The sequence below is a fragment of the Anomaloglossus baeobatrachus genome, chromosome 4 (assembly GCF_048569485.1).
Source record: "Anomaloglossus baeobatrachus isolate aAnoBae1 chromosome 4, aAnoBae1.hap1, whole genome shotgun sequence".
Lineage (NCBI taxonomy): Eukaryota > Metazoa > Chordata > Amphibia > Anura > Aromobatidae > Anomaloglossus > Anomaloglossus baeobatrachus.
The window spans coordinates 224,113,202-224,139,955 of NC_134356.1; the positions used below are offsets into that span (position 1 = coordinate 224,113,202).

General features: G+C 41.5%; 1 protein-coding gene across 3 annotated transcripts in view; it reads left to right on the forward strand.

The window, feature by feature from the left end:
* The window catches only part of ANO4 (anoctamin 4), a 481,162-nt gene that overhangs the window by 403,890 nt on the left and 50,518 nt on the right, over positions 1-26,754 (forward strand). For all 3 annotated transcript variants that reach the window (XM_075344688.1, XM_075344690.1, XM_075344689.1), the window contains 3 exons: positions 12,883-12,943; positions 13,071-13,153; positions 16,302-16,442. In XM_075344688.1, the coding sequence (XP_075200803.1) occupies positions 12,883-12,943; positions 13,071-13,153; positions 16,302-16,442 (285 nt within the window). The remainder of the gene's footprint in view (positions 1-12,882; positions 12,944-13,070; positions 13,154-16,301; positions 16,443-26,754) is intronic.

A 26,754-nucleotide genomic window follows, 5' to 3' on the forward strand; every position in this document is an offset into this window, starting at 1 on the left:
CTGTAATATTAGAAACAATCATTTCAACCAAATTAGGGAAAATATTCACTAAAGTATTCTCCTGTAGAATATTCTAAACAGTCTACAGCTTTTCTCTACGTCTGTAAATCATTTCTTCCGTCACTTGCGGGGACAATTGGAGAAGCAGCGCTGGAGCGGTGAGAAATTTAGGCAGTAAGTAATTTTTATTGTTCTTTTATTTCACATTTTGAGTTCTTAGCGCAATTTTGAAAAATCCCAGGAAACCCCTTTAAGTGTTTGTTCATTGAACGATTTTAACACTGATGTATCTGGCTTAGGCTAAAAATGAAAAGTCAGGTTTTTCTACTTAAGCAAAACCAAAGAAATGAGTCGGAACACGTGTTGGTATATAACATACAAAAGTTAGGGTAAAAACAAAATGAACAAATGTCCTGGAGTAAGTAAATACAAAAATAGTAATATCACATTGAAATAACATATGGTACTTAGCTGACATTGTTTTGATCAAAAGATGATAAAAGCCATCCTACCGTAACAAAGTGTACCTAATCAGGATGGACTGTAACTTTTGTAGTTCACCTCACTATGTGTCCGGAGCACTTGTACACGCAGAGCACATATCTACACACTTACAAAGCTCACAATGTGAAAGGTCACAGCATCGTGACATCATGACCTTTGCGGGCATATGCGAAAAACCTTCCCCCTCCCCAACCCATTGGTGTAATTAAACACGGAGGTCTGGGCCTAACAGGAGTGGCAGCAATCTGAAGGTGTAATGAGGGCTAGATGGGTGGCGTTTAGAAGCAGATGGTCCGGAGAGATGAACTTTAAAATGAGTATATGGTTTCTTCTATTTTTTACACATAATGTTTACTTCATGGAGAATAACTTTTCTGAAAATTTATGCAAACAGACAAACTCAAATTTTACCTGATCCGCTTATCTGTAATACAAATATATGTATATACATAGAGCACATATATACACACATGTATATACGTAGGTAGAGCACATAGACAGATACACATGTATACTTAGAGCTCATACATACAGACACACATGTATATATGTATATATATATACACATAGCATACACTCACGGCAATACACAGAGCACAGACACGTATACACGAAGCACATGCATGCATGCACACATATACACAGGGCACATACACAGTCATACATGTATACACAGTGCACACATATATAGAGACTTACATGTATACACAGAGCACATACATAGACATATATTATAAACAGAGCACATACATACATACATACATACATACATACACATGTATACACAGAGCATATACGTACAGACAGATCCTTACACAGAATAACACAGAACACATACAAACAGATTTATACATATACACAGAGTACTACACACACACATACACACATACATTCACACACACTATACAGTCTAGTCTGTCTCCTATTCAGTTCAAGACTCCTGCAAGGTACAGCATCTTTGGTGATATAACTGTCACCTGACCATGATGTCTCGAAAAATCCTGCTACACTCTCAATATTGGAAACTAAATTGATATTGCAAACTGCTATTATCCATGCTGTTTCTGCTGTAAACACTGAGCGGCACTGAGGGGGGTCCTGAGCAATTGAGAATTTGTCCCTCCTGTCACCGACTTTGGGTATGCATTGCACACACTGTCATGAATCCTATGTGAGTGGAAGGTCATGTGACCACATGTATGTGATTTGTCATATGCCATCTAGACTAGACTCACCCAGCTTCTCTAAATGAAAGAGAATTGAGAGACGTGGGATGAGACTAGTCGCCACATTGAGTGATTGCAGACTTTTCAATTCAGCCAAAATAAACCCCTTTATTCTTTGAGGACTCTGTACAAGGACAAATTTAGTGAAGTTATTGAGCTCCTCCTAGTGATGGCTGCAGTGTAAGGGGGTGGCAGTAGCCCCAAAACCTCCCAACGACCTGGCTTCATGTTACTAGAAAGGTAGGTTGGGGTTGGAGTTCCATAGTTCCCCTATAGAGGGCAGTGTCCCCATAGTTGAGTGCAAGGGGGAAGGGATGAGTTTAGAGGAAATAGGGGAGGGGCAGAAATGAGAAAAGGGAAGGAAGTAGTTTTTCAGGAAAATAGTGAAGAAGACAAGGCAGAGGGAAAGGCTGCAGAGAGATTGGAGTGGAGGCTAATTGGATCCTGATGTGTAGAAGGCCGCCCTGTGGCTTGAAAACTGGTGGATAAAGACACGAATGCAGCAGGCGAGGGACTAAGGGTACCGTCACACTTTAGCGACGCTCCAGCGATCCCACCAGCGACCTGACCTGGTCAGGATCGCTGGTGGGTCGCTACATGGTCGCTGGTGAGCTGTCAATCAGGCAGATCTCACCAGCAACTAGTGACCAGCCCCCAGCGACGCGTGGGAGCGATGCTGCGCTTGGTAACTAAGGTAAATATCGGGTAACCAAGCGCTTGGTTACCCGATATTTACCTTGTTTTACCAACGCACACCGCTTAGCGCTGGCTCCCTGCACTCGTAGCCAGAGTACACATCGGGTTAATAAGCAAACCGCTTTGCTTATTTACCCGATGTGTACTCTCGCTACGTGTGCAGGGAGCAGGGAGCCGACACTGGCAGCCTGAGAGCGGCGTACGCCAGTAACCAAGGTAAATATCGGGTAACCAAGCAAAGCACTTTGCTTGGTTACCCGATATTTACCTTGTTTACAGCTTACCGCAGGCTGCCAGACGCCCGGCTCCCTGCTCCCTGCGCATTCAGATCGTTGCTCTCTCGCTGTCAAACACAGTGATGTGTGCTTCACAGCGGGAGAGCAAGATCCAAAAAATGAACCAGAGCAGTGTGTAACGAGCAGTGATTTCACAGCAGGGGCCAGATCGCTGCTCAGTGTCACACACAGCGAGATCGCTAATGAGGTCACTGGTGCATCACAAAAAACGTGACTGAGCAGCGATCTCGCTATGTGAGAAGTACCCCTAAGTCCTAGGGACCGCCACCATATCGGATTACTGAGAAACCCCGGGAAGAGGGAGATCAGCATGACCAGAGCAGCCGTATCCACAGGGACAAGGGCTGGTAATCCAGGAGGCCAGTGTAACTCTCTGACAGCCAGGGTGATGAGAATAGTGTGGAATGTATATTGCGCCCGGTGAAGAAAGTGTGCCTTTCCTCTGGAAAAGAAGGTGTTTATAAAGCCATTAAAGTACAGATGTTGGATGAAAACCTGAAGTCCGTCTCTTATTTGGTAGGACGGAAGGCTGCCATGAAGGTAACAGAAATACAGCCTGTGGCAGCAGGTCCCACACCAGCACCAACATCCCCAGATCCCCTGTTTCATGGTGTGAGCCGGTCAGGGACAACACGACTACAACCCCCAGCTGTGGCGCCTTCCTGGAGCCACAGACTCAGGATCGGTGAAACAGGTGGATAGAGGCAACCCAAGAGTCAATGAAGAAAAAAAAATCCAGCTCACCACTATTAACTATTAACTATTAACTTGAATGGGAGTGAACTGCAGCAGATCCAGCAAGGATTTCTCCAGCCAGAGAATCAACAAATAGAACAACAAATTTCCAGCGGATCCGCTGGGAATTTGTTGTTCGATACAGGCAACAACCCATAAAGCAAGAACCTGGACCCCACAAGCCTTTAACCTTTAACCCCTTTAACCCCTCTACAGGGATTTGGGATTACGACAGGGCCCAGGTGATCCTGCCCGTGGAAGACTGCAGTCCTGAGAAGAATTGTAACCAGGCAGGGTCAAATCCAGAATGTAGAACAGGACACAAATCGTCAGGCAGGAGAGTGGTCAGATGTCAAGTTAAGGGTCAAAACCGGAGCTAGCAGCGAAGTACAGAAACGGCAGGCAGAAGAGTGGTCAGGTAATCAAGCTAAGGGTTAATACACGGGAATACAAACAAACAGCAAGGAATCAGAGACTAGCAGGGAATTACTGGAGTATAACTGGCACCTGCCAGCAGAAGGGAGAAAGCATGAGAAGGGTGTGGTGCCTTCCTATTGGCCCCAGCTGAAAGGTAGTTACTCCAACCGGAAGGCACACACCACCACAGTCAACCAGTGGTACTGCAGGTCCTGGTGAAACCCAGCTTAATAGATGAGCGGAGCCTGCGCCCAACAGAGCCACTGACTGCTTCCCCATACCCAGCGCCACCACAGTGGTGACGCGGCAGCGTCTAGTGATCAAAGCAGAAAACAACTCCGGTGGAGACGTGACACCAGCCTCGGCAGAGGCCTCGGCCGGTCCTTCAGCAGGAAAATGTTCAGTTTGCATATGCAGAGTTTGTTTATGTGCCAAGTGATATGTATTATAAGATGTGCAAAGCTTATTTCAATTTTAGAAGATATAGGATACAAATAGGTCAAACTTAAAAAATCAGCTATTTGTACCAACCATCGCACACCGTAGTGACATAATGGCATAGGCAGAGGTCTCAGTAATGCCTGTACAAGAGTCATCTGCTATTTTATGTCTCATATATATTACTAAGTATGAGGATTCTGCACTCAGGGACAAGATGGGTCAGGAATCAGGATAGGTTTGCCTCCCAACTGGTAAAACAACAGCTTGAAATTTTGGAACTGGAATGCAAAACAAAACGTTCCTCCGTTGTCTAGTAAAGTGTGTCATGAATATTCATGCTCCGTATATTTTGCTGCTCTCCAGAGATTTGATCCCAGTGATGATTGCAGTCCCTTTTGCTCCAGCAGGCTACAAGCATGAGTTACAGCTCTTTTTTCCTTTACCTTACATAGCATTTGTCTAGCTTTCTATATGAATGTTAATAAGAAACAATAGAAAGAGGAATATCTCTGACATGTCAGTGCAACTCACAGTCATAATAATAACAGCAAAAAGTGAGAAGTATATCAAAACGAAGCTTATACTAAGTACTAATAAAATTAATGGCGCAATACATTTAAAATCAGTGATCCGGTAACCATAAATCGAGTAAGGTTTATCTGTCACATCAAAAGAAAAGACCTTTATATCTATTGGAAAAATACTGAAGATTTGTTCTCCCATGGAACACCATAGTATGATGATATAAATAACAGACAATTGGATATTTCTCTTTAAATGAAATAATAGTCCTGACAGTGGTCAGACCTTAATAGGCAAATATGACCCATGTAATATACTTTAGTATCACACTATATAATAGTGTCATATCAATCAGGTGGCATTCAGAATGGTCAATTATCACCAATTAAAATAACGTCCTTGACTATATTCGTACTATCAAGTGTATAGGCGAAAAATGTATATGGAAAAGCAACATAGCTCTTTGGGCATCACAAGGTGGTGTCAATTCTAATGGTGAATTTAGAGGAACAGCTAGTCTATGAATGAGCATTCTTAAGAATGTGCATTCCCAATTATCCACCAGTCTAAGCACGACAGAGATTACCTGATGAACTAGCAAAACAATTGTTTGTTGGGTGATTGGATCTTTTTTTAAAACTATTTGTTACTGGCTGCATATCACCACATGTAAGTGTAGCGCCCCACGGGGCAGGTGTTTTAACCTACTCGTCGCCGGGCCGGGGGTGCAGATCCTCTGCGTCGTCATGGGGCGGCTTGGCCTGGTTCCGTTCCCCCGAGGCATACAGGAAGGGAAGGATGGGGGTGGACGGGAGGCAGGAATGGCGGATGGGGGTGATAGTGACGGTTAGGAAAGACTTTTTAGGATGATCGTGACGCCACCTGTGGCACATGGCCCGGTATCTCGTCGGGGCAGATGTTGGGGTGCAGCCGGGATGGTCTCACTCCCCATAGGCGGAGCGGGATTACCCCAGGAAGGATGATGGAGGACGGGGATGGTGGTAGTCCTCGTTGGCGCCGCAGGAGAGGCGCCGCAGGAGAGGCAGAGACAAGGGATGCGCTTCCAGGTCTTTTTACTCACAAGTAATTCAGGCGCTGCCCAGGGTACCGTTCTCTGCCACAATGGGCTCCAGCCATTCCCAGATCCCATTGGGCAGGGCAACCCAATGTTACTCTATGTTTGTGTGAGTGGAAACCGGTACCAACCTTCCCTGGACCCAGGATAAGTACTACACCATAATAGGGGTGCTACTGCACCCTGTGGCACTTGAAGCCTTAGGCGCACCACATAAGCAGCTCGTGATTAGTGATGGGCGAACCCAAACTGTAAAGTTTGGGGTCCGTACCGAACACATAGAGAAGCTCATGTTACAGTTCAAGTCCAGTTTAGGTCCAGGGGCTGTAAAAGAAAAAGCACATCAGTAAAAAACAATATGATTATACTTACTGGTCCCGCGACATGTCCTGCAGACCCGCTCAGTCGCTGTCTCCTGGCTGCTTCTGCTTCCGGGTATGATCATTATCTTCCGTGGGTATTCACTGCACTGATTGTCACTCGGCAGTTTTCGTCTTCTTTTCAGCCGTGTTCGCGGTGACCTCAGGGTTCACCCGAGTCCATGAGCCATGGACCCGATTGAACTTTGACTGTCACTGTGCGAGTCTTTCATCGGTATCATCCGGCACGGCGCACACTCTCCTTACAGGAGCGGATCGGCTGCATGTATTTCCACACTCCTGTCAGGTGAGTATGCGCCTTGTCGGGTGATACCGATGCGAGACTCGAAGGAGTGGTACGCAAGCCTCAGCTGTGCACTCGGGTGAAGTCTCTAACAGCTATCAGCTGAGTCTGTGTGAGCAGACCTGTGTTTGTCTTCTCGCATTGTTTCTTAGCGCAATTTCCAGGCGCTTTACCTGCCTCGTCAGCAGCCCTGATGGCGGTGGCATGCTGGGTAATAAAGGGGTTAATACCAGCTTTACATTCTCAGCTGGTACTAAACCCGAAATTCATGGTGTCACGCCAAATTAGACATAGCCACCATCAATTTATAGTAATCAGTAAAAAGAAAAACACAACACATAGAATTTTTTTTCATTAGAAATAAAACAAAAAAACATTTAGAGACTCCATCTTTATTATAAAAAAATTCCTTTGTCCGACGTAGTCCACAGGTAGAGCAATGTCAGCTCTGCCTCATCGCTCTGTACAGACAAACGTCTATACAAATCAGGAAGCAGGCTGATAGTGACAGTCAAAGTTCAATCCATGGCTAAGCCATGGACTCAGGTGAACCCTGACATCACCGCGAACATGGCCGAAAACAGCTGAAGACTACCAAGTGACGAGCAGTGCAGTGAATACCCCCGGAAGTTAATGATCGAACCCGGAAGCAGAAGCGGCCAGGAGACAGCAGCTGAGTGGATCTGCAGGAAGCGTTGCGGGAGTGGTAAGTATAATGACAATGTTTATTATTAACTATATTCTTTAATTTACAGACCCCGGCCCCCGCCCCATCCCATAACTGTAAAGTCCAAGTTCGGGGTTCGGACGCAAGTTCGCGTTATCTCAGAACCCGCACTCGAACTTTACAAAAAGTTCGGGTGAGTCTCCCGAACTCGGACATGGGAGGGTTCGCACATCACTACTCGTGATCCAAATAACACAATGTTGCTTGGAGACAGAAAGATTGTGTTAATGATCATTCTGTCACCATGATTGTTTGTATGTAGACGGAATAGTAAACAAGCATCTTGTAAGTAGTCATACTGTGTTAATTAAGGTGCATTAATGGCAGAAATGCACCATTAGGCCTATAGCAAAGTGCTAGACATAGCATTAGATGTGACCTATGCACTTTATGGAGAACAACATCCTTGATCTTTTGAAAATCACATGGTGGAGTCAAAGCTGACTTTGTAAAGTGATATGTGACTTATAATATTGATGTTCTTTACAAACCCAATCATTCATGTAAGTAATTGAATTTGAAACCACGCCCAAACCATACCCTCATGCTCTTCTTTGGCTAAAAATACTCCTCAAAAATGCTGAGGAGTATTTTTACTTGGTTGTAAAATATGTAGGGTGATCTCTGTACATAATGCGGGCTTTACACGAGACGTGCTATCGTGCGATGCATCATCGGGGTCACGGTTTTCGTGACGCACATCCGGCATCGTTCACGATGTTTCTCCTGTGACACCTCCGAGCGACGCAGAATCGCTCACAAATCGTAAGTCGTGTACTCGTTGCTGAGTTTTAAAAAAATTGTTTATTTAACATGGCGCTGGTTGTTCATCGTATCCGGGGTAGCACACATTGCTCCGTGTGACACCTCGGGGACGATGAACACAGCTTACCTGCGTCCCGCGGCACCCGACGGCTATGCGGAAGGAAGGAGGTGGGCGGGATGTTTACGTCCCACCCATCTCCGCCCCTCGGCTTCTATTGGCCGGTGGCTATGTGACGTCGCTGTGACGCCGAATGTCCCTCCCCCTTCATGAAGAGGATGTTCGCCGCCCACAGCAAGGTCGCTCAGCAGATAAATACGTGTGATGGCGGTTTAATGACTTTGTGCGACACGGGCAGCGATTTGCCCGTGATGCACAAACGATGGGGACGGGTACGATCTCTCGTGCAATCGCACGATAGATCGTAACGTGTAAAGCCCGCAGGAGAGCTTTTGAGCATTTAAGTATCAGAATGGTTTTATCATTAATACATTAATACTCAAGTGAATGAGAGAAAAATGGTACCAGTTTGCACTTTAGACCCTCAACATTTCAACCTTCACATATTGGCCTCTTGACCTGTAAGATGGAATCTGACCCCTCTGTCTAGTCCAACCTTTTAAAGTCCCAGTGATTATACATGTCTGTATTCACAACAATAGAAGACACCTCCATTTATTGTAGAAACTATGAGAACATCTAATTTTGATTACTATCATGTTTAACAAATTTAGTGAGGCTAAGTTCAAAAATGCATGTGTGACAGATTTCTCCCTATGTACATGTAGGGGTCGGTCTCTACAGTCCTCCTCTCTGCTCACTGTGCACTTAGATTGGCCCAAACCACTTTAGTGTCTGTATATGTTGGTTTAGTCAAGGGTAGTAATATATAAGTGCAAAGAGCGGGAGAGGAAAAAGTGTGCGAAAGCATAGGAAACCGGAAAGTGGACGGGGAACCAGAAATTGCCCGTTGGCAAGAGAGCTTGGCAAGGAGGTGGATCATCCCTGGAGAAATCGCTGGGACCAGTGGCCTAGAGACAGAGAGTACCTGTCTCTGAGAGGATCAACAAGCAAGACCATGAGAGAGAACCAGGGGATGCATAGCTGAGCCAAAGTGGCTTGCCCCAAGCACCTGCAGTCTGGAAAGAGAAAGATAGCTTCAACCCAATGGAACCAGTGACCCCTCAGTTTCAGAAGGAGAACAGAATCCCTTGTCTTAAAGTAGAGTGCACACCATCAAGTTGACGCAGCCACCTTGGTATCTCGCTGAAGTTAACGGACTTCCCCACCACAATACCTTGACTGTAATACTGTTGTTCCCGTTACATTAGGGCTTAGTATAGACCTCGGTAGACAATATGCAGTAAGAAGAATCAGATCAGCTCGCCTGTTCAATCTTGACGTGGATCATTGTTCCAGGGCGGTGCACGGAGAGCAAAACTTTTCGTTCAAAAGTAGAAATCCATGAGAGAAAAAAAACCCCAGCAACTTCGTCCCAAAAATTATTTTCTTAAAACTTGTAAGTTTAATTCATAGTATTAAAAACAAACATACATGTTAAAAACATGAACAGCCTACGCCTTTCGAACATAGGAGTTCTAAAGGCCACTTTACACGCAGAGATAAATCTTTGGCAGATCTGTGGTTGCAGGGAAATCATGGACATATTGTTCCATTTGTACACAGCCACAAACCTGACACTGATTGTCCACAATTTCACTGCAACCACAGATCTGCCGCAGATTTATCTCTGTGTGTGACCGGGCCTTTAAACTTGGCTATACATATTTGTCAGTGACCAGATTTTATATCACAAGCAAACAAAGATCATTAACATTCAAGGACACTCTTCCCTCATGTGATTGCTTAGCACTACTCTATTAGTTATATCACTCCATTCCTTTTCTTTTTTAAATCAGATCTTTTTTTATTAAATCATTAGGGATCGATACAGAGAGTATTTCACTTTTCATATAACTGATAACAATAAACAACAGATAAACACATGTGATTTATAAATCAGGTTCTTTCTCTGCATGTTTGTAAATATAATAATAGAGTTCTCAAGTCATAATTATATTATATAGCTTGAGCCTACAAACCTCGTGGCTCTACAAATAAACAAAACTTAAATTATGCAATAATGCCTCAGACTAACAGAAGCACCTCCTCCATTAGCCGTGTCGCTCCACATCATACTGCTATACTCTCCCGCCCCTCCCTCTCCGTGCAGTCATCCATGAAACCGTTCTAGTCCTCTCTCACCTCACTCCATTCCTTTTCTAATATTTCTAAATCCAATATCTATTTGTTGGAAGACTTAGCACAAGTGTATTTATCGTAATTTATTTCTATTCAACATTTTAAGTTATTAGTTCGCTTGCAACTTTGCAGAGAAAAAAAAAACACCAAGAAAAAAAAAAATTAGTATAGGTAGATCAGATCAGTTGTGATGTTCATACCATCTGGAACTCTAGTACCTAGTTTCAGAATTTGCCAAACATCTAAAATATTACCAGCGTTTCATAGACGATGTCTTAATTATTTGGGATGGTTCAGAAGAGACAATTGCAAGGTTTATAGATTATTTAAATCTTAATGAATATAATCTTTTTTTTTCATACCATGTGAATAGAAATCAAATTCCATTTCTGGATTTAAATCTTACAGGGAATATAGCAACACAGAAAGTAGAATGGGAGCTCTACAGGAAAGAAATATCTGGTAACTCAGCCTTATATGCTACTAGTTGCCACCCAAAGTTTGTTGTGGAGACTATCCCCACAGGCGCGTATATCAGAGCCAGATGCTGTTGTACCAATAACTCGAGCTATGAAAAAGAATGTTTGATAATAGACCAAAGTCTGCAGTCTCGGGGATATAATGCACAGCTATTAGTCCAATCTAGGAGAAAAGCAGAACAAAAAACACAACAGGAATATTTGTATCAAAATAAACAGAAAAAGGACCTAAATTCTAAAATTACTATTTTTTCAACTAATTACAGTAAGAGGTATGATAAGATCATTAATATAATACGTTAGAATCTGCCTATCCTCAAATCTGATGAGACTCTAAAAGAAATATTAAAAGATTGATGCAAATTTGTTCCTAAAAGGGCTATAACTGGAAATATTATTTCTTCCAGTGAGCATCTTACTAAAATAAATAAAAGGGAGGGAGATAAATGGCTGGCAGTGAGGGGTTCTTATAAATGTGCCCCAAGAAAATGTACCCTTTGCCCTTACGTGGAAAACAAAAATAAAATATGTATATCATATACTAATGGTAGTAAACACAATATTAAATCATTTTTGAATTGTATTACTTCATTTTGTTTTTATGCCATCCAATGTACAGCATGCAAGCAACAATATGTAGGTTGTACGAGCCGCACATTGAAAAAGCGCATATCAGAGCATATATATGACATATCCAACATTAGTTCACGTAGTCCATCAGGAGCATCTCGTCACTTCATAAATCGGCATTCAGGAGACACCAGTACTTTAAAGGTGACAGCACTGGAACATATACCACCTCCAATGAGAGGTGGAGATAGAATGCGGATGCTGTACAATAAGGAAGCGAGGTGGATTCTGAAAATTCCGAAACTAGGTACTAGAGTTCCAGATGGTATGAACATCAACTTGGTGTTTTTCTCTGCAAAGTTGTAAGCGAACTAATAACTTAAAATGTTGAATAGAAATAAATTACCATGAACACAGTTGTGCTATGTCTTCCCACAAATAGATATTGGATTTAGAAATATTAGAAAAGGAATGGAGTGATATAACTAATAGAGTAGTGCTATGCAATCACATGAGGGAAGGGAGAGTGTCCTTGAATGTTAATGATCTTTGTTTGCTTGTGGTATAAAATCTGGTCACTGACAAATATGTATAGCCAAGTTTAAGAACTCCTGTGTTCGAAATGCGTAGGCTGTTCATGTTTTAACATGTATGTTTGTTTTTAATACTATGGATTAAACTTACAAGTTTTAAGAAAATAATTTTTGGGACGAAGTTGCTGGAATTTTTTTCCAGTCGGTAGACAATACGTAATAGCAGCGTGGACTGGTTAGCGGAGGTCAGTTAGGAACTAGAATAGAATAGCAATAATAATTGTCTTCATTGTTTATATTGAACTCTTTATTGTAATAGTTGGAGCACCGCTTGTTAGACCCAGCTAACCGTTTGTGTGCCTGTTACCACTGTTGCAATATACAGATCATTGATTATATTTCCCTGAACTATTATCTCCTGTCTGTCAATAAAGCCGGTATTTTGTTTCTGGTTCCTCGCCTGCCTGGAGGTTCTTCTCTGGCCCTGCTTCATACACACATAGAAGATACCTGTCAATCACCAAGAGAAGTGCAGGTTCTTCAAACCATATTTTCTTTTAAGCTCAGGGCAATGTCAGAGAAAAACATATACATATACTGCATGAATAAAGTGACAGATTCCCCTTAAAGAAATCTGCATCTCTACAGTTATAGTAGTGGTTGTGGACAGTCATGGAACCTGACAGGCTCCCTATAAATTAGAGTGTCGGAACCATGAAAATGCAACAAAATTTATAGGCATAAGATATAATGTGTATAATTAAGATGTAATAATGATAAATACCCGCACTCCAACAATACCTATAATGAATAATCTAAAATGTAAATCCGTACAACTAGAAGAAAAAAAACAGCAGGTGGATTGTACACACCTGTCAGCAAGTGTACAAACAATAGAGGCTTGGTTTATGACCTATTTAAATGTGTACAATTAGACAAATATTGCTATCATATGTAATGTGTTTTATTTCAGGTTACCCATCTCTTTGACAATGGAGCAACTGTATTCTTTGCTGTTTTCATGGCAGTTTGGGGTAAGAATATTAGGAGAACCTCCAACTAAACTTTCGAATCCAAGGGAATATATTACACTCCTAGAAAAAATATGCTTTGACAATGTAATTGTTAAGTTCCATTTACAAATCTTTCAACTATTTTTAGCTACCGTTTTTCTGGAGTTTTGGAAACGAAGACGAGCTGTGATTGCCTATGACTGGGATTTAATAGACTGGGAAGAAGAGGAGGTAAGAGTAACATGGGTCATTACATAAGTTTAGATACACTCGATACTCAATAATATAGTCTACGTTTTGGTGATACATCAGGAACATGCATAACTGATGCATAATTGATCAAAAGTCTTAGCAAGGCCTGAAAAAAATACTAGTTTATTTTTATCAATAAACAAAATGGAAAATTTATGAAAAAAAAAATATAAATCAAATTAATATTTGTTGTGACACTTACCACTCTTTCCTTGAAAACAGTATCATCCTTCTTGGTACACTTGCACACAATTTTTGAAGGAATTCGGCAGGGAAGTTGTTCCAAACATCTTGGAGAACTGACCACAGATATTCTGTGGAAATAGCCCTGCACAGATCCTTCTATCTCTTCATGTAATCTCAGATAAACTCCATAATGTTAAGATCAGATTTTTTTGGCGGCCATATCATCTCTTCCAGAGATGCTTGTTTTACTATACTTTGAAGATAGTAGCTGAGAAATACAGGTACTTATCCATTATGTAATACCATCAGGGAGGTGTTTGATTGGCTTCACATTGATTGTGCAGTATGGCAATGACCAAAACCAGCCAATATCATAAAGACATATTCTCAGCGTGAATAAAAATAAGGAGATAGTGATATGCTCCCTACAGTGCCCTGATCTTAACATAATCAAAGAAACAGACAGATGGCACTTCCTATCTTTCTAATGTGAACAGGTGCAAACTACGCAAGAAATATAGTAACAAAAAACAGACCATTGCACTGTGTAGTGTTAAGATATGTGTAACAATTAATATAGGAATATAGACATGCAATACCGCTATGGAAAACATGTAAAAAATGAGATAGCGTACAAAAATGGTCAGTTTTATGTTAACCCAACAGCCAATGCCAAGGTGACCTATTATTGTTGGGTCCCTATCAAACTAATGCCTCACTTTGAGTTACATAGTAGTATACATAGTTACATAGTTACTTAGGTTGAAAAAAGACCTAGGTCCATCTAGTTCAACTTTCCTCCACCAGTTCTACATTTAGTCACTAAAAAACATACAATATATGTGCGGATAGGAACCTGCTAATGAAGAAATAAAATCACCTAAGGCTGATTATTGGGTCATACCTTCTGATTGAGCACTCTTGCTCCTCAGCCTCAGGTGATTTTAATTCTTCATTAGCAGGTTGGTATTCACCCATATATTGTAGGGGTTTTTGTAACCCAAAGAGAGGCATGAGTTTGATAGGGAACCATCAATAAGAGGTAGCGTTGGCATTGGCTGTTGGGCTCACAAAAACTGTCAATTTTTATGTACTCAGTATCTCATTTTTTACATGTTTTCCGCATCAGTATTGCATCTCAACACAATGTTGGATAACATGAAGAGACAGAAATATTTGCACACGCCTACATCCACAGATCAGTGGATAGTTCTCCAACATGTTTGGAACATGTTTTTTTTGTTGTTACCAACATCTAGTGAGAATTTCATGTCAATAGCACCCTTAGAAATATATTTACTTAGAAAATTGGTGACATGTTCAATGCTTATTTCACCTACTGTACATACATACCCTTTTCTACATTGAAATTGCGACGCCGAGAAGGGAAAGTCATCGAATTATGGACATCACAGGATCAATATACATGTTAATGATATGTAATTTCTGAATAAAATGAAAACAATATTTTCAAAACATCTCAATTTACTCACTATCGAGAATGAGCAGTGCACACAGAAATACTCACATTCACACACCTTGTCTTAGTATACTTGTGTAATATGTAAGGAACACTATGAAGAGGGAAGTGTCACACAGATCCTTCTCCTGGGATTATGGTGTGGGGCAGCATAATGTAAAATTGAGAGAGCCTTGTATTCTTCATACCTGGTACACTAACAGCTATTAGATTTGATTTGGTTATGGAACAGGTGGTACAGCCATTTCAATAAAGTGTCCCAGTATTTGTTTTTCAGTACATCAATGACAGACCGCATGTTGTTTGTGCTACTATGAGCAGCTTGCATGGCCTAAACATGCTATTATGGCCTGTAGCATCTCTGGACTTGTCTCCTATCAATCACATTTGGAACATCATTGGTCAGCTATTGCAAAGGGAACTGGCAGCTATACATGTAGATTATTTTTGTGTCCAAGTGCATTCAACATGACAAAACATTAATCAGACAACCCTCAATAAACTCACTGATAGCAGCCAAGGAGTGTAAAGCGGGCTTTACATGCTGCGATATCGGTAGCGATATCGCAAGCGATCGTACACGCCCCCGTCGGTTGTGCGACACGGTCAAATCGCTGCCCGTCGCGCACAACCTCGCTTATCCCCGTAACACGGACTTACCTGTCCTGCAACGTCGCTCTGGCTGGCGATCCGCCTCCTTTCTAAGGCGGCGGGTCGTGCGGCGTCACAGCGACGTCACACGGCAGCCGTCCAATAGAAGCGGAGGGGCGGAGATGAGCGGGACTTAAACATCCCGCCCAACTCCTTCCTTCCGCATTGGCGGTGGAGGCAGGTAAGGAGATGTTCCTCGCTCCTGCGGTGTCACACACAGCGATGTATGCTGCCGCAGGAATGATGAACAACATCGCTAATTCGAAGAGAACATTTTTTGTTTTAGGACGACCTCTCCGCGACAAACGATTTTGGCCTCTTTTGCGATCATTTTAGGTCACACGTAAGTGTCACACACTGCGATATCATTAATGACACCGGATGTGCGTCACAAACAACGTGACCCCGACGATAAATCATTAACGATATCGTAGCGTGTAAAGCCCGCTTAAGTGCATATATTTTTATGTGTAGTGCTCATTTTCGATACCGAATAAATCAAAATGTTGTAAAAACTTTGTTTCCATTTTTTCATATTTTTAAAATGTCTATCGATAATGTAATTTTCATAATTCCACGTTTCCTTCTAGGTGTCACAATTTCAATGTTGAGAATAGAATTTACATACATATAAACATCTCTCGAACAACAATTTTTTAAGAAAGCTACCCCTTTATCCAGACCAGATTCATCCTAGGAAATTTAGAATATAAATAATATAATGTAATTTTAGTTAGCATTTGAAAAACATTAGTAAGTAAAAATAAACTATATATGTATATAAATGTTTACATCTTTTTTTCTATATAGGAAGAAATCCGACCTCAATTTGAAGCCAAATACTCAAAAAAAGAACGTATGAACCCAATATCAGGAAAGCCAGAGCCTTACCAAGCCTTTACAGATAAATGCAGCAGACTTATAGTGTCTGCTTCTGGAATATTTTTTATGGTTTGTTATATTTTTATATTGTGGAAGTAAAGCCATAAGCTTTGTAGATTATATAGATAATAGTATATACAGAATATGCTTGCTTACTGTAAAATGAGTGCGTAGAGGAAAAATAACAATAAATATAAGGAATAATCTTCGACAAAAAGAAAACATTTTCAGCTATATGGATGTTCTGCGCAGGAATGATTTGTTGCACGGACAGGCATTGATGCTTAAATATTGATTTAGAAACACAACGTTTTGGCCTATCCAGGCCTTTATCAAATATTTTCTGCATGGTAATAATGAAATTAAGAGCAAATAACAAAATTAATGATATTAATTTCTATCAATGCATATGGGATATACACATAGTACATAATGGTTGTACGGGAAGCATTCGTGTAGTAATATACATACTGTATATGCAGAAGTACAATCACTGCTAGTAGACATACAATATAATTAGAAGACCAGAGATTATATCACGTGAGTCTATTGTATAGTGAGAACATAACAAGAGGTAGAGAAATATGGCGGCAGAAGGAGAAGGAGCATGTAATGAGCACATGTAAGAAACTGGAGATGGCGGTGCTGGGTGCTGTGGTTGGCAGTATCCTTCAGAGATGACACCTGATATAGGCAGGTGGCAGGATTCAGGCATGGGTCAGAATGATGTGTGCGGTCATGTGGGGGGAATCCCTGAGTCCAGGCATGTGCATGTGTCGCCCTGGTGCCGCCAGGTGGACACAGAGGTAACCTGCACCCCACATAACACCTTCCTACACAAGGATTCCATCAGCCACAAATCCTAGCCACCCACCCAGGGTAAGAAGGACACACCAGTGGGCAGGACCAGTCAGATTGGGAGCGCCCACCTAGGGCTCTTGAGGATCCGGGGGCGGGAACCAGTAAGTGAAGTGAAGTGGAGAGGAGTGACAGTGACAGACTGTCAGGAGGAAAGCTGAGCCTAGTGCAGGTAGCCAGGGTAGTGGCCCTGGTCTACTGGCTAGGTGGCAAGCAGTGGACCGTGTCAAAGGCCATGGGATTATGGTCGCGGGAGATCCAAAGTGGACTGGGACAGGGTTGAAGCCCGCCGGTACCGACAGCGGAGATCCGGTCCGGAAACCGTACACAGGCGGGGTACCTGAACCATAGTTAGAAGACGGTTGCAAGCCCCTTCACTAATTCACCAGGTCGGGAGCAGGTTTCAGGCCTAGCTCCAGAAGTTCAGCCCAGATAGAGCGAACCGGCAGCCCACCACGGGGGATAGGGTATCCGAATTCACCCACTGAAATCCCAAGGGTCAGTGTTCGTGGGCAATGGCTCCTCAGGTACACAAAACACCGGGAGCGGATTTCTCCCGTTGCACACGGGTTAAATCAACACAAGAAAATTACAGCGTGCCGGAGGAAGGGACATCGGTACACCAGCCCGGGTGTGGGACCCAAGTACACCCGGACGCGGCAGCCGGCCACTTACACTTTGGTTTACCAACGAACTTGTGTGCAATTATTCCACAGTGAGTACACCAACACTCCCCGGTCCGGCCCGGCGCGCCACCTCCGGCCTACATCATTCTCCGTGTTTTAGACACTGAACCCCGGGGCAGCCATCCCTACCCACGGAGGGGTTAACATCCAGCTGCCATTCCATCACCCCCGGGTGCTCCCCAACTGCAGCGGTGGTGCTACATCTCACCACACAACGTGGGTGGCGTCACAAAGTACTTGCAGCAATCCCGTACATATACGTCCCCTTTTTTTTATTTGAGTGTCCGCGAGACCCCGGGGTCCGAAAATCCCTCGAGCCACTGCGGATCCAAATCCGAGCAGCCCGGCTGCTACTGACGTGGGGGCGGCACACGCATGAGGCTGAATACTCGCCTGGAGAGGCTGAAGATTGCCGCATAAAGGCATGTCATATGTGTTTTGCTAGGAAACAAAGGAGTGCTCTCATAGACACAGCAATGCAAGGAAAGAGAAAGAGACAGGAATGAGCAATAGAATGTCTAGAATGGGTAGAAAAAAAAGGGGAAAAGGAAAATAAATAGACCGGAAAGGAAAAATGAAAGAAAGAAAATGGTGGAGAGAGGAGGCAAAGTAAGAATGAAAGAGAAAAGAGGAGCAGTATGTTAATAAACATGCCTAAAGGTATGTGTAAGATCATAGTCCAAGCTTCCTATTTTATCTAGAGAGTAAGAGTAAGACAATAGTAATAATCATATTATTAGCAAACAACATCAGGGATATGCAAATCAAATAGTAGTACATAATATGACATAGATCATAAAACCAATACAGATAAGGGACAAACAATCTATCTGGATTACAAGAATCTCAAAATATATTAGGACTAACTGTACATAGTGAATATAGGTGAATGAGAACCTTACATTGATAGATACTGTGCTGATATACAACTAATGAAATATTTCATATGCTCTATTGAAACCAATTGGGTTCATAGTTTGTAAGGTATGGATCTGAAAGGCCTCACGTTCCCTTAATTTCTTAATATAGTCCCCATTTCTTTTGCCCATTGGCACATGTTCTAGTATTTGAAATCTCATTTTTGATATGTAATGTCCAAAGACTAATAAATGTGCCTTAATAGGCAGCATAGTCTCTTTACAAATAATGGCTTTGTGTTGTGAGATTCAGTAAGTGACATGTTGGATAAGCTCTCCAACATATTCTTGACCGCAAGGGCACTTGATTAAATAAACGACATATGACCAGTCGCACGTGTAGACATTTTTAATTGTTAAAAAATTTTCTGATCGTGGATGGCAGAAACAATCTGTTTTGGTTACATTCGAGCATTGAGAACAGCCTAGACAAGGGAATGTCCCTTTTCTTTGGGCACTTAGATGTCTTTAGGTTGCTTTAATTTTCTTTGGGCCTATGTCAGCTCTCATCAAGTGTCCCCTAAGGTTAAGTCTCTTATTGCATATTAGAGGAAGATATTGGAATTTCACAATATTTGGGATTGGCAATACTGAGGCGTGACCAATGTTGTTTAATTGATTGGTTAATTTTAAGTATAAATTTATGGTAGGTGCTTATGAAGGCTGGTTTTTAGGACTCTTGATTGGAGAAAGTACCAATTGTGAAAACTGTCAATTTGTTCTGGGTAGCCCCTTACCCTGAGTTTGTTCTCATTTTTTCATGGTGGGTTTCACGTGTGGCTTTGTTAGAGACTATTGTCGATACTACAGAATTGTGACTTAGGTAGTGATTTTTTTATGCGGCTTGAATGGAAGGCATTGTAATGTAGAAAACTGTTGCACTCAGTAGACTTGCTGTAAAAATCAATAAATAATGAGCCTCCCTCGAGATTAACCATAGTGTCCATGAGATGTATTGTCTGTTTGTCATGGTGCATGGTAAATGTCAAATTGGGAATACTTGAATTGATTTCCAGGAAGAATTGAGATAAGCTATCAATGCTACCGTGCCAAATTAGGAAGATATTGTCAATATATCTTTTCTAGAGGAGTGTATATTGTTGAAACAAGGGATGATTGTAAATGTAAATGAAGAAGTCCTCAAACGTAGCAATAAAGACCATAGCCTATGGTGGGGCTATGTTCAAGCCCTTAGCTGTTGCTTTCTTTTGTAGAAAAAATTGATCCTCAAAAAGAAAGAAGTTCTTAGTGAGAATAAGACCCAAAGTGTCAATGCATACATTTTTCTGTCCATGGGTAAAAATTGATATTGGAGTCAAGAAATTTTTGGACGGTCTGAATACCCATTGTGTGGTTAATGCTACTAGATAACTGTCAGAAGGAATATTTCTGACTGAATCCAAGATAGATAAGAATTGTGATGTATCCTTAAGATATAAGTGAATTTTGGGTATGAGAGATGTAATTATTTTTTCAGAAATATTGCTTGTGGAAAAAAATGGAATTAGTGGATGCCACAATTGGACGGCTTGGGGGGTTTGCGGATTCTTTTGGATTTTGGGAAGTGTATTGAAGACTGGAGTAAAAGGGTGTTGATAATGGTTAATAAGTTTTTTATTTTATTGCTACAGTGACCTTATATGTCTGAGGTCACTCCTGATCACACACTATCATTCCGGTATTCTGGATTGGTACAAGTCCTTATTATAAGTACAGACGCTGTTTCTCCTGTCTCTCACACATTTTTTACAGCTTTATTAGACAACTATTAACTCTTCATTGACCTGGACTTTTATGACATCATATATTTCCTCAGCCCTATCCTATCTCCCTATCTGGCCTGATCTTATTAAAGGGGTGGTTCACTAGTTAGCATTACTGGCCACATCAATATAACGTTGAGAAACAAGGCTTCTCTCAAATACCTTGTGTTGCCAATAGTGCCTCTGTGCAGCGCTATTGCGATCCGCTAATCCCCACCGCATGACCCCCTGGCTCCGTGACCTCTGATGTCCGGTGATGTAATTTTAGCTTCCAGTAGACCTGATACCACCGAGGCCGGCCCCAGTCTCCATGAGTGACTGGGCTGTGAGCGACGTTTCACTGCTCATCAAAGCCCGGAGTCACAGCCCAGTCACTCATGGAGACTGTGTCCCACCTCGGTGATGTCAGGTCAACTAAAAGTTGACGTGACATCACTGGATCTCAGAGGTCACGAAGCTCGGGGTCACGCGATGGGGATGAGCGGACTGCAGTAGCGCTGCTCACAGGCAGCATGGACAACACAAGGTATTTGAAAGAAGCCTTGTTTCTCAACGTTATATTGATGTGGCTTGGAAAACTAAGTAGTGAACTAACTCTTTAACTTTACTCAAAGTTTCTCTGCAGATGGCTTTTTCTCCTACATATTACGTTTTTTTCGTACTTATTATTTATTTTCTCATACAGATTATTCTGCTTCTTCACAAGATCATGACCTTATATCCCCTAATTGCATATTTATCTACCTCTTGGTATGTTCCTGCTATGCAATAGAATCACGTGATGTAATCTCTGATATTATAATGATAATGTCTGTCTACTAATTATAGAAAAATAATCTGGCAATAAAGTGAAGTGAAAGCAAAAGATCCCTTTAATTGGGTAATTCAAGTAGCAGTGTTTAGTTTCTGACATTTAGGTCAATCAATGACCTTCCTCATATAAACACTGAAAAAATTGACAAAGATACGTAATATCAATCAAAATTCATAATAACCGTAACATCTTATTGTACATTTAAACACAAAATAAATGGAAAAAACAAAGAAGAAAAAAATCAAAAAACATCAAGCATAATCTGAGTATAATAGTAATGATGATCACATTGTCTGATGTTCAGGTTATATATATATATATATATATATATATATATATATATATATATATATATATATATATATAAATAAATGTATAGTAACAACATTTCAAGCATCATAATTATTTAATCTTCCTGTGTCCCAATATTGACTAACAGATATAAATCTTACAGGGCTCGATATGTCATAAATGAATATAAAAAGCACACCTGAACACAAATAAATCTCATGATTACATAATTTAGTGAAACATCCCAAATTTTCTTTAATTTCATTTTCTTTATCTTAAACTTCATCTCATTTTCTTTAGTTTTCACCCTTCTTTCTTTTTCTTTTTCTTCTATTTTTCTTCCTCTTTTTCCCTTTCCTTCCCTGCCTTCTTTCTCTTCTCTTTTCTTGTTTTTTCTTCTCTATGTCTCGTCCTTCCATCCTCCTCTGATCCTATAATATCCTGTCTTTCTTGTATATAGCATTCCTTTACCTATTTCTAATGCATGGTCCTTAGTGCACTCACGGAGGATATTTCTTTTAGGTATGCACACTAGCGCTACTATTCCGCAATCAGGTATTGCCATTCATTGTCAGCCACAATAGGGTTGTCGGCCGCGTTATAAGATATGACGTTCCTAGTCGGAACCCACGTCACTTCCGGTCTCGCGGCACCAGTCACTGCTCACTAGAAGGTTAAAAAAGCCCGCCCTTGTACACAGTCTGCATGCTGACAAAAAGAGTCACGTCTGATAATAAACACGAAAGCCATGAGCCCCTTAGGTCTGAACGACCACAATGACATGTCCGTATTTTTATAACAACTGGTCATGTTGAGATTCAAATGGATATCCCTGCATGATAGACATGTACTCCTCCAGTTTGGAATAATTCTTAACATAGTTCGCAGACACTCTTACATATCAAACCATCAATTTTGTTATTCATTATACTCCATTCCTATTTTGTCCTGCCCCCCCTTTTTCCTCCAGGTATACTAATCCTGTTTATAGCGAGCAAAATCCTTAAATATCACTGGAATTATAATTGAAAAATTATTTTTGTTGATATGATATCTATAATGTTTAATATCAATAATAGATAAATCTATGTATATAAACGGGCAGCATAATAAGTCGGAACAAACAGGAGTCCTGTATACAAATGTTCTGCCTGGTGATAGATATATTCTTTAAATAATAATTTTAATAATAATTTTTCATAACATGATAGCATATTAGATATCAATTAAACAGAGTTTTATAATCTCTCCCAGGTACACAATAGTCTTTGTTGAAAAAAATATATTTTATACCAGGAGGAAAAGGAGTGGACAAAAGAGAATGTCTTTTCCCTTTAGATGGAATTCTTTTCTCTGATTGCTGATCCCTCCCTTTTTCGTTTGTTGTTACTATTTAGGCTGCGAAAAATTATTTCATTCTGCAGAAATAATAATATAACATATATGAATTTTTCTGATCTGTAACAGAGAGAGCAGAATGAATATTCATGTCCTGTATCTATATTGTATGTTCATGTTGTAGTTTTGTTAATGTTACATACCTAGCAGCATTTTGTTGCTTTTTAACGTCACTACGTCAGCTGTGATGACTAATAAGAACGCTCAGCTGATCGCACAGACTAGGACTTGTCAAAGCGCTATCCACAGCGTGAAACGGCTGTTGTCCGTCTCCCGTCCCTGCACTCTCCTCTCTCCCCCCAACTGTTCCCGTGCTTATTTCTGCTATAGCAGAATAAAGATTTTCCTGCCATCTCCCGAGTGAGCTGCCGCTTCTTTTCTTACACTAGATTTTGGACACACTAATTATGATTGTACTTATGTATATTACTATATATCCCATATGCATTGCTAGAAATTAATATAATTAATATTGTTATTTGCTCAATTTTGTTATTTGTTATTTTCATTATTATCATGCAGAAAATATGTGATAAAGGCCTGGATAGGCCAAAATATCTAAAGAAATTTTCTGCAATTAAAATAAATCTATTAATGCATGTCTGAGCAACAAATCATTTCTGCACGGAACATCCACATAGCTGAACTTTTAGTGTGCCGAAGATTATTTTTTATATTTGTTATATGCATAATAGCAATGTCTTTCAGGGTTGTTTTTATTCTATTCCTGTGAATCTGTTTTCAGGAAAATTTAAAAATCAATAGCACGTAAATAAACTGTCTGGGATCCAAGGACTCGTTATAAACTGACAATAGCTGCTACTTGAGCACTTAAATCAGAACGATATAAGAGTTTTCATGGTTAATGTTAGGTCAGAGGAGTGCATGAAAAATCTCCAGGTTTTTATCCAAAGAAACGCAATGATTTTTCATCTACAGAAAAGAACACTAGACACAACAAACAAAACAACTTTAACAAAGGCTGTATATATATATATATATATATATATATATATATATATATATATATATATATATATATATCTGTGGGAAAGGGCTAACATTCCTCTGCACATTACCCCATGTACTGGAAATAATACTTGTGCCATGATAGGTATATCTCTAGTAGGAAGAGCAGTAGTGGAATTATCTCACCAATACTACGTTTAGAAAAAAATTCTTTACAGTCCAAAAAAAAAGGGTATGGACCTGTTGAAGCACCACAGCTGGTGCAAAATGGCAGCCGTAGTCCAGTTGTGCTCTGCACCCACCCCTTCCCCCGATGCCTGAAGTTTGATTAAAGAATTCAACTGCCACGACGGTGAGTGCCTCCAATCTTTTCTTATTTTGAGTCCTCAAACATAGCCATAAAGGCTTTAGCCTATGGTGAGGCTATGTTCAAGCCCATAGCTGTTCCTTTCTTTTGTAGGAAAAATTGATCCTCAAAAAAAAGAATTTCTTAGTGACAGTTTGGGCAGGCTACTATTAGGGTCAGCAGTGGACTGCCCTTGTTAGGGTGGGATTAATGGTGTTCCTAGGGACATTATAACTTCAGTAGGGTAAAATAGGGCATTTATTTATCTTGATGCCTTCCCCTTGGTTAATATAAAGGAAATGTCAGGAACTACTGTAGGACTCTGCTGAATAATACACCACACTGAAGATGAATTAGATAATTCCAAAACTGCTATTTCAACATACTGTGGCAATTTGGTTATTCCCAGTTTATCTGGTAATGTGCTGCGGAATATTAATCCTTTCATATGTACCGCCCCTGCAGCAGTCGAACTGCTTGTATCCAGGGTTGCTGTGGCTCGAGGGTCTCCGGACCCGGGGGCTTGCGGCCACTTAAAAATGTAAAAGGGGGAATATTTACAAGGGAGAGTTTGTGACACCACCCGTGGTTCGCGATAAGGGGAGTACTGCCGCTGCCGATGGGAGTACCTGGGGAGATGGAGCAGGGCAGCCAGATAATGTTTCCTCCATGGGTAGGGGAGACCCCGGGACTCTAGAGGATAGGTGTGAGGATGGAGTGGTGCGGGCTGTGGGGCAGGCAGAATGCAGAAGCAGCAGTGTACTCACTCAGGCTGTGTGGATATTAGTGCAACCATTAAGTAGACTCTGACACAGAAGTAAACCAAGTCTCTGGGTGCCGCTGCCACTCTGGGGAGCTCATCCGGGAATCCGTCCCCGCTGGTACTGTGTGGTGGACTGGAGCCTGCATCCATGCACATGTAGATAGATGTTTCTGAGTGACCCCTCGGCCTGAAGCTGTCAGGGTCCCGCTCCCTATATTTAGATAGGGGAGCTGTGCTCTCAATGGCTGACACTTGGGATTTTTGTAGGCCGCATCAGCTGGAAAGCCCTATCCCCCTCGTTGTGTTGATACCTTCGATCTCTGAGCTCTTGGGGAAGGTTCATAAAGAGACTATCCTCCACAGGTGAATTATCAGGTTGCGTGAAGCTACTCCCTGATCTAGGGTCTTTTACCCCGCTGTGCTCAGCACCAATCCGGTTACTGGACTTTCCACCGGTGCCGATCGTTTTCCCAAACTAAGTCTGGGCACCCTTCTCCAATACCCTGCGACCGGGTCTCCGACTCCTCCGGTCCCAGACCACCGTCTGCGACCTAACCAAAGTCTCCCAGGGAGCTACAACTCCCTCAGCTCCTCACTCTCTAAGGGCTACTACTCTTCTGACTTCTTCCCTCCCACCAGTCTGCCTGACCCCTAGGCGGGTGGCGCTTTCCCAGCTAGACCAACCCACTGGTGTGCCTGACAGTGTGTGGTGTAAGGTGTGGTCAGGATTTGAGTGCTGATGGTAAACAATACCAAAGTTAGGATCCCAGAACCATGGAGGGTGAGTTCTGCACCAGGGGCGTCACACATACACATATACATATATATATATGTATATATATATATATATATATATATATATATATATATATATACACACACACATCTTTTGTTTAACTTGTGTTTTGTTTGTTGTTTTTTGTTGTCATATTCATTGTGGTAAATTTTTAAACTATAATATTGTCCTTAACCTGTTCACAACTGCCAACTGTAGAAAAACATTGACGCTTGCTGGGCTTTGTACAGCGCCGACATGTGTTTACAGTCTTTCGGCAATCGGAACACCCACATACCTTCAGGTGCAGAACGCTAACTGCTTGGTTCAGGTCCTGATACCGTCAGCATGATACTAGCCAATGACAGCAAACGCTGGGAAAGTTTATTGTAGTGCCAAACTTTCCTGAGTGATTTGCCTCATATTGAACACTGTTTCTCCTCTGATCTTCTGTCTGTAAGGGGTACTTCACACACAGCGAGATCGCTACTGAGATCGCTGCTGAGTCACGTTTTTTGTGACCTCATTAGCGATCTCGCTGTGTGTGACACTGAGCAGCAATCTGGCCCCTGCTGTGAGATCGCTGCTCGTTACATACAGTGCTGGTTCGTTTTTTTATTGTTGCTCTCCCGCTGATAAGCACACATCGCTGTGTGTGACAGCGAGAGAGCAACAATCCTGAATGTGAAGGGAGCAGGAGCCGGCGTCTGACAGCCTGCGGTAAGCTGTAACCAAGGTAAACATCGGGTAACCAAGGTGGTTACCCGATATTTACCTTCGTTACCAGCCTCCGCAGCTCTC